At 29.3% G+C, this 10,089-nt stretch overlaps 1 protein-coding gene across 1 annotated transcript; it reads left to right on the top strand.

Annotated features, from left to right (window-relative positions):
* The first annotated feature begins 8,316 nt into the window (after positions 1 to 8,316).
* On the top strand, positions 8,317 to 9,865 carry LOC118057548 (uncharacterized). Its single transcript, XM_035070153.2, has one exon. It carries the CDS (start codon positions 8,704 to 8,706, stop codon positions 9,658 to 9,660), a length of 957 nt encoding a protein of 318 aa, XP_034926044.1. The 5' UTR covers positions 8,317 to 8,703; the 3' UTR covers positions 9,661 to 9,865.
* The last annotated feature ends 224 nt before the right edge of the window (positions 9,866 to 10,089 follow it).

Here is a 10,089-nt window from a genome sequence, read left to right as displayed (position 1 = left end):
GCATTGAGCCTGCAACTGCAAGGGACCGAGTTAATTCTACCATCCATTCACTTTGGACGTTTCTGCATAAATGGAATCTACATTCAATTGTTAAGAGTGCTAATATACATGGATCGGTTCACCATATAAACCAGGATGGATAAAATGAAAACGATCATTATCTGCTATGCATGGGTACTTTGCGGGTGCTTCATATGTGGGCAGCTTCAAGGTTGTGGTTTTACCCTAAACCTTAGCGACTGAAGCCCAATACCTTACGGACATGCCTCAACTGTGCTCACTTAGGCCAGGCCCAGAAGGCCAGCCTCTGCTTAACTGGATTTGTCTTTGTCCAGTTTCTAAACTTTTAGGGAAACACCATATGTTAGATTTGGAGGGTGATAGAGAGACTTCTGGGTTGCTTTTAAAAGTGTTGTATATTTAAAAATATATTAAAATAATATAGATAACATAAAAAAGAAGAAAGCCTTGTAGAATGTTACCATGGGAGGGAAAGATTAACCCTCGTGGGTGATTGGCAAAAAAAATTAATGCCTTTTAAAAAGACAAGTTGGCGGGAAATAACCATTAACGAGAAAGTAGTTACCTTCTAAATTAGAAGACAAGTTAGAGGATATTTTTATTGGTGAGAAAGTTAGTTGTCAAACTAATAATTTGTGTGTAAGCATATAAAAGTGCAACAATGTACTGATTTTCTTGAAGGTAGTAACTCTATATCATGGTGTGTGATATTCACTAGACTTCTTGAAAATTTACATGAGATTGTATTTAATCCTAGGGTGGCTAGGAAAAGACCTTGTTTGTTAAGGCCTAAAAAACATGGGTGGACATGTTGAACTAACAACCACCTTTATGTTTAGTCTATTCTAAACAGTAAGGAAGTCTTGTCGTTTAGGTTATCCCAAATGGTAAGGCTTTCATTCTTTTTATTTTTATATTATTGTTTTCCCTTCCAATTCGTTCAAATATTTATGTTTGGAACATTCAACAGAATAAATAAGGAAAAGAAAAAACACTTATTATCTTATATATGTTATATAGCAATGAAGGAAAAATACAATTAAATGGGGGATTTTTGATCATGATTAATGTTTACAAAAATCATTATACAAACACATGGAGATTTTGTTTGAAGATATTAAGATTTTATTAGAGATGAGATTTCATTAGAGATATAGAAACAAGAAATGCCAAAAAGAAAAATTCATGGAGACTTCTTGGAGAAACAATTTTGATTTATTCTTTGAAAAGTCTAAAAGATTCTCAAAAATAAGTAGAGATATAATCCTTAAAACATATATGATCTCAGGCAACACACATCCCATTATAAGTTGAACTCTTTTTTTTTTTTTTTTTTTTCTATTCAGGTTGCATTTCATTCTTTACATATTGTTAAAGTAACCCTTCGCTATAAATCTTTCTATCTCCTTCTACAGGGCATGATAATTCTTAATATTATATTCATTGTCATTGTGAAAAAAATATATATTAGGGTTCCTTATATTTACGCTAGTTTTCATATTGATGGGTGTTGTAAGAATTATTTTTTCTAGATAGCAGTCAATACCTCAGTACACATCATGTTAAAAAGTGTTCTCATGAGCTCAACGAATACCATTTGATCACAAATGAATCTCTTAAGTGTTTTTTACCCGATGTGATAGCACTTTTAGGAGAAACTATTTGAACGAGAAGTTTTACCTTACCAACAGATTGGGTAGGTAGCATCTCTGAAAAAATTAATTTTCATTTTACGATAATTGGGCTTAATTATGACGTGAGCAGAATTCGATTCCAATCACACATGGTGTTAGCTAGGGCGGACTTGAATTCTTTCATATTTTGCTAAGGAATATGATTGTTATATTTATAAAATCTACATATTTAAATTTAATTTGAATAAACATGATTTATTATATAATAAAACATTAATAATTTAATTTATTATTCTATTTATTTCACCCAATTCGAGTCAGGTTTAATAAGCACCACTGATTATATTTTAAATAGACATAAAAAATTAAAATTCAGCTATAATTTTTGTAAGAGTTAATATAAAAAAATAGCATTACGACTATTTATATTTTAGACACATTATATATTTTAGTAAGACATAAATAATTAATTAATATTGCACTCGAGATGACTTGCACTCAAAGTCTAATTACGTGTGAAAAAAGATTGGTTATGAAACACAAGTTAGACCCTTTTTTCTTGACAACAAGTTGTGTGGACTTCTTAAACATGCCTTTTGCATGATAGCAACTTACTCCTCAATTAATCATTGCAGTCAATACCATATGTACCACAAGATGAAAAACTCACGAAGATTATACAATAATCATTTCAGCGTGAAAATATTCTTAATTAAAGCACTTTTTATTTGTGAAAACAATATTTTATTTGAAAATTAATTTATATACAAAGTGAATTCCTGAAAAATAAATTATTTTTTAATATTTACTAGTGTTATAAAAAATAAATTTTTCTAGAAAAAAAAATATACAATAAATTTTTTGATATTTTTAAAAAATATTTTCCATCCAAAATAAAAAGAAAACATTTTTCTAGAAATCAAGTTAGATTTTTTTTTAAATGAACAATATTTTCCATTAATTAACTTTTTTAATAGTAAATAAGCACAAAAAGATTTAGAAAATGAAACAAGACCTAAATTAATGACAATAAAATTTCTTTTCTCAACCTCTGATTGGATTCGAATATATTACATCATATATTAATAACGTAAGTAGGGAGTAAACGTTTTCACTTGTATAAGCAAGCATCTCAAAAATAATTTGTTTACTATATATTAATTGTGGGTCTGTTCGAAATAAAAGATGGCAATATTTTCAAAGACATGAGTACTAGATTCTCTACTCCTACCAAAACTTTATGGAAAAAAAAAAGAAGAGGTTTAATTTCAAATCGAGCTAGAGAAAATAAAATTCTCAAGAATTTTCTAGTCTTGATGTGTATAAGCCTACCTTTGACTACATTGAAGATGCCTCATTTAGACCATCATTTCTAGTATTGCGTTCAAGCGTTGTTGAAATTGCCAAAACTCAAAAGCATCTAATGGAGTGCATTGCTTTTTATTTATCTAAACGCTTACTTCAAAGACCTCTAAATAACTTTAAAATGAAAAAAAATTAAGATAATAATGGGAGAAAACTTCTTAAACATAAAAAAATATTACATAAATCCAATTGATTTTTATGTATTGGTAGCAAAATTGTGATAGAGAGAGAACATGGTATATACTAGGTTTTATGCTCGTGGGTATAAGTTCGCGGTGTAAGATAGACTCGTAAGATTTTTTTTATAAACAAATAATGTAACTCATAATATATAAGGTTGATCATATCAAAACCATGTATGTTGATGATCATTAAACTTCTATTTATTATATAAAAAGAAACCTATAGAAAAATGGATAGGTTACGAAGAATTTATTAAGAATGTTAGAAAACATGTGTCAACATAACTACTATCAATATAATCATTATTACAACAACCATTATCTCTACCACATATATTATTATTACCATAATATCACTAAAAATATTATCATCATAACTATTACCATTATCATCATATCTCCATCATAAATTTTCATATTATATTATATTATTATTAATAAATTATAACATCAAATAATAGTCTAGTTTTTCTGCTACCATCATCATCAATGTTTCTATCAGAAAAATGGTTTGTGTTGGTGCTAGTTGTAGGGTTGTTGGATTTTAGAGGGAGGCTGTCTGAAACTTAAATAAATTGGGTTAGGGTTTGAATTGAAATCAAAGAAGGAAAAGAGATTGGGGAGAAAAAAGGATTGTTAGGTTTTAAAAATCATTTTAAAATTACTGAAGAAATTATTATCAATAATTTGACATGTCAACAATGTTGATGATTTTTTTTTTTTTTATCTTTGTTTTCATTGAAAATTACTGACAATAATTTTCCATCATAATTTGCATCAGTTAACAATGACAAAATATTTTCCATCAGTTTTTCTGTTATTTTTTCTCAATTTTCTAATAGTAAAATTTATTTGAAAACGAAAAATCCAACTAATTTCTCATACAATTGATACAAAACCAATTCTAGGATGATTTTTTTTACTGCACGAGAAGTCTATAAAGAGAGAAACAAAAACAAAATACCAAGTCTAATTGAGAAATATATCAACATATAAGAACTGAATTGAAAAAAAAAAAAAAAGCTCACATGAAAGAAAAAACCAATTTCACTACGTGAATTCATGGTGCCATTGAGAGGAAGACTCCGAGAGATGATGCCACATGAAATTGCCTATCTCCTTCATTAATATATATATATATATATATATATATATATATATATATATATATATATATATATATATATATATATATTCTCCTAATCAGCCAGGATGTAATAGATTTCGTAATAAGATGAAATATCGTTGTAGGGGTAATCATAACCTCACCAAATACGTGATGTACTTACTACCTATAATTTATTTATTTATCGTCAAACAACGAGTTCTTTTACCAAATAGAGTAGTGTTGACTATCTTAATACACACGCGCACACAGAGAATTAGATCTCTAATAAGAGTTCGTGCTCTCTTTAGGGTTGAATGGCCTTATTATTTTAACAAGAACACCTCTCCGTATAATTCCCACAAGCTTATTATCTTTATAAAACAATCCTTTTCTATCAAAATCACCACTTGCAATTCCCGACATGTCATCCTCTTCTAGAATATGAACACCAATTAACTTGCAGATCAAGCTTTCTGTTTTTTATTTTAATCTTTTCTGCTTCCCTAAGCATACATGTATCGTCGTTGTTGAGAGTAAATGCATCTGATTTTTTATTTTTTTATATAATTTTAAAAAACTTGAAACAAATGGAGGTTGTTTAATGGTAGCGTGCTTGTCATTAATTTCATCATGAAGCTGCGAAGCAAATACAGGTGGGATTTTAGCAGAGAAACGTGTGAGGCCTGTAAGCTATACAGGTGTTCAGCATCATCACTTGGCTGAGGGCGATGGATATCCTCCAAAGCAGTGGCGGTCACCGCCCTCTTTAGATATAGGTTGTAGGATCACCATAGAAAAAAAGAAAAAGAAAACTCACCAATAATAATCTCCGTAGGAAAACAACTAAACTGACAACACTTCCTATCGTACGATGTCATATCCCGTCTGGTTGTCCATCCTGTGTTTAGGTGTTTGGGAGCACGAGATAGTTAATTTTTAAAGGGGTTTTTTTTTTTTTAATATATATATAAATATATTAAAATAATATTTTTTTTTTATTTTTTAAAAAATTATTTTTAATATCAAATAATAAAACTATCTAAAAATATATAAAAAATTAAATTTAAATAAAAATTAAAAATAATAATTTTTTTATAAAATGTGGTGCCCAAATGGTTTCTCACAGCACAATTAAGATCTCATCTTATGCCAATCGAATTTATAGTAAAAATATTGCCAACCTTATAAAATTACAATATTAATGTCTCTAAGTAATAATTAAGCTCTTGTTATAAAATAGTTTGTAAATTAAAAGAGAAATAAAAATATTTTTATATTGTCTTAAAAAGACGAGACTTTATAATATAAAGGATATTAAATCAATAAGATTAGAAGGAAACCAATATATATATATATATATATATATATAGATACTTGGGCACTTAATTACTTGGCTTTTGATATCATATAAAATAAATAATTTTATTTTTATGTTTATTAATTATGCATTACAGTTAACACCTCTTGTGAAGTTACTTAATTAATTTATTTGAAAAGTTACCTTTTAAATTCTATAATCATGGGTATGCTTTTAAATTTTACTACCACATTAGTTTGAAAAAAATATATTTTTTTTATAGATATCAGTTTAATATCAAAAAAGATCAATTAGAAAATAATCTCTTCTTTTTCTTTCTTTTTTTTTAAAAAAATTTTATATATATATTTATCAGAAATAAAACAAAAATTTCTAAAACAATTATAGAAATTATTATTCATAAGTTTAAGGTTTCATTATATCCTAAAATTATATTATTTTAACTCTGCAACAAAAATATAATAAGTACAATTAATATCTTAAAAATAAATTTTATTCAAATCTCAAAATCTATTAGCTATACACCGCCACATAACATCTCTATCACTAGCCGCATTGACAAGAAAAAAAGAAGACAAATGCTTCGATATCTGATGAAGAGGATGACAGTACCAATAGACACAGTTATCATGACAAGATTTTTCATGGTGATAGGAATGATGGACGTATCATGGTGATTTTAAGTTCGAGCTACAAAGTATTGGATGTAAAAACAAAGAACAGTATTAAGAACAAGAACAGGGCAAATTACCATAATTTTAGATTTATTTACTAAATTTTGTGTTAGGATTTTTATTATTATTCTGTCGGCAATGAATTTACTAATATGTTCGTGGACATAAATGTTTTATTGATAAAACCCTTTTTAATAATTTTTGGTATTTCAGTAAGTTCATCAGTAATATAATTATTAATGGATTTATTAATGAAAAAGGCACATCAAGAAAAAAAATAATTTCTCTCTTTATTTTGTCAGTGTTTTCCTTATAAAATTTGTTATTTAATCGACAAAAATACCATATGTAATTCTATTGGTGATTAAACAGTGACATAATGATATTTATAGTAACTCTTTTTTAATTCTCTGGAATATTTTGACGGACTTAATTAATTCATCGGTAATACTGTCAATAATCAATTAAAAATATTTTTAAAAAATCTATTTAACAGAACTAGAAAAACAATAATACTAAAAAAATAAACAACAATAACAAATAAATAAATCAACTAAAAAATATTTTCACCTAACTTAGAAAACCTATTCCAAAACCCATAATCCAGCAACAAATAAATTAATTTAATTGAGATTGATCAACAAAATTGAAAAAAAAATCCAACAAAAATGATTTTATATGAAAAAAAAATTCCACAACAACATTAATACAATTATATTAAGAACAAAAAAAAATTAAAATAAAAAAAACAAAATATAATGCAAAAAAAAAATAAAAAAAAAAGAAGAAAATCTTACTTTAATTTAATTACGAGTGAAGCTAAGAAGAGAAAAGAAAAGAAAAATTCATAAAGTATGTTAATTAAAAAAAAAAAAACTAAGAAGAGAAAAGAAGAAGAAAGGAGAAGATATACCCGCACTTAGAGGAGAAGAAGAGAAGAGAAGAGAGAGAGAGAGAGAGAGAGAGAGAGAGAGGGACGTTGATGTTTTGTATAGAAGAAGAGGCGCGCCGGTTATGAAATAAGGGATTCTGATCTTTTTATTAGAGTCTTTTACCGATGGTTTTACCAATGGATAAATAAATAATATTATTTTTAACCATTATGTCAGTATTATTTAATTTTAAAATTTTAATTTAATTAGAAAATTTAGAAACCCCCCAAAAATCATTGATGACTTTTCAATCCGCTGTGATTTTATTTGTAAGATTTAATTTAAATTTTCAATCTAATCTAAAATTTTTAGAAACCCTCCAAATATCACAATAACTTTTTAATCCGTCGATGATTCTATATATAAAGAACAATAATTAACAACGCAATTGAAAAATAAACAGTTTTAAAGCTCTCTGAAAAAATACCGACATAACTAATCCATCGGTGATTCCATATGTAATTGATAATATGAACAATGCAATTGAGAAATGAAAAGTTTTAAAGTTCTCTACAATATACTAACAAAATTAATCTATTGGTGATACCCTTTCTAATTAACACAATGAATAGTGTCAAAGAAAAGAAAACAATTTATTGATGGGTTTACGAAAAGGAATTTTACTGACGATATTTAATATCGTCGATAATACTGTCTATGTAAATGACATGTTATCGTAGTTTTAATTTTTTTTGTTTTAATTTTTTTTTCCACTATAATTTTCTCAGTATATATAAAAAAATAATTTTTTAGTATTTATCAATAAATATAGAGAGAATATTTTGTTAGTAAAATTCACTGGCATAAGCATTTCATTAGCATTTCTATTTGTATTTATGATTTTTCTGGTAGTAACACCCCCGAAATCACAGAAAGTAATGGCCAACCCAAATTAATTACAATTAATAGCAAGAAAGCATCAATTAACTGCAATGATGGAGGCCAAATATTGTTCTAGATTAAAAATTAGACGAGATAAGTGTAGAATCAAATGAAACATGTGTGAATTCTTATACTCTTCCACGTAAAGACGAAGACTCGGGCACCGCGTGAATCAAGAAAAGTTGTTCTCTAGAAGAGGAGAGAGAGAGGGGGGTTCAACAGGAACATGGAACCTTAAGAAAAGACAAAAGGTGGACATTTTAGAAAGCCAAGATAATCCAGTTTTACTTTATGTGTCAGCCCATACCTCACCTTCTCAGAAATCACACCAATCACAACCTACACAACACACCAGGCCGCCTCTACCGTTATAAAGTGCGTCTTCCTCTTCCTCTCCTTTTCTCCCATCCAAAGGACACCCCTTGATTTTCACCTTCACAAAGACACAACCAACCACTCTTGTTTTATCATCCCAAAATCTCCCAACTTGCTCTCTCCCCATCTCTCTTGAGAACTACAGAAACCCAGCTCCAGAACAGGGAAATTATAATTCCTCCCCGTCAAATTTAAGCAAATATAGCTCCAAAATGCAAGCAAGAAGCCCTCTAATCACCTTCTCTCCAAGCTCTCCAAGCTTCAACTCCTATTCTTCGAGCAAGCTAGCAGAAATTGCAGCGAGAGTCGTCCTGGAATTCACTAGCGAATCAGAACAACCAGAGGACTCTAGCAACAGCATTTTCTCTTGGCGAGTGCATGAAGGGGAAGAAAACAACCACCCCCAGAACGACAACGAATTGGGCGAAAACGACCACGACGAGGAGGAGGAGGAGGAGGACGACGACGACGACTTCGAGTTTGCAGTTCTAAGTAAGCCAGAACCACAATTCTCTCCAATTTCAGCTGATGATATCTTTTACAACGGCCAAATCAGACCCTTCTATCCCTTATTTAACACCAAGTTACTCTTAGACGACCAAGAATCCCTACCCAAATCCAAGACTGCAACCAACACTCAGGATAACAAGAAACCAAATAGATTACCCCTCAAGAAGCTCTTCTACGAGGACCGTGAAACGTTTTCTTGTTCTTCATCGGAAGCTGACGATATAGACAGCGCAGAACCTGGGACTTACTGTGTGTGGACAGCAAAGAAGGAAGAGGGATCTCTAGGGAGCTGCAAGAAGAGCAGCTCTACCGGGTCTAATTCAAAGAGATGGAAGTTTAAAGACTTGCTGCACAGGAGCAATAGCGATGGTAAAGACACTTTTGTGTTCTTGACGCCTAATAACAAGAAGAGTGGCGGCCATAAGAGATTTGGTAGTGATGATCATGACGGTAAAAATAATAATAAAAATATTAATAAAGAGAGTACAGAGAAAAGGAAAGAAGTGAAAGGAGCCGGAGGTTTATTTCAACTTCAACAACAGTACTATGGGAAGGGCAAAGAAGGTGAAAAACGCCGGTCGTATTTGCCTTACCGGCCAGATTTGGTGGGTTTTATGTCTAACGTTAAAGGGGTGGGCAGGAATATTCATCCATTTTGAGAGGTGGAGGGTTTTTTTTTATCAAAACAAAAGTTTTGGGTGTATTATAATGATTTTATTAATTTTTTGGGGGTTTTTTTTATTAGCGAATTATGATTTCTAGTGTTTATAGCAATGAGGGATTTCAATTTTGTGTACATTTAAGGTGTTGTGATAGATATTTCTTGTATATATTCAATTCAATCGTTTTATTTGTTTGATATTATTGAAAGCTCACTTCAAGAGCAATTCAAATTCAAATTAGGGTTTTACATTTTCATTTATGTTTTAGTTTTTTGTGTAGTTCTAAATAGAAGTCAATGGGATTGTATTCAACTGGGATAACTTTTTGAAAAGCAAGGGTCGACTCCCACCCCTTGTAAATTAAGAGCTAACATTAAAAAAAAAAAAAAAAAAGTAAAAAATGTTTAAGGAAAAAATGAAATTTTT

Source organism: Populus alba, chromosome 15, assembly GCF_005239225.2.
Source record: "Populus alba chromosome 15, ASM523922v2, whole genome shotgun sequence".
NCBI lineage: Eukaryota > Viridiplantae > Streptophyta > Magnoliopsida > Malpighiales > Salicaceae > Populus > Populus alba.
Note: the sequence above shows the minus strand (reverse complement) of the source record. Positions and strands in the feature narration are given on the sequence as shown.

Bases quoted from the DNA above. Each gene is read 5' to 3' on its own strand.
- LOC118057548 (XM_035070153.2), top strand. From the start codon at position 8,704: ATGCAAGCAAGAAGCCCTCTAATCACCTTCTCTCCAAGCTCTCCAAGC.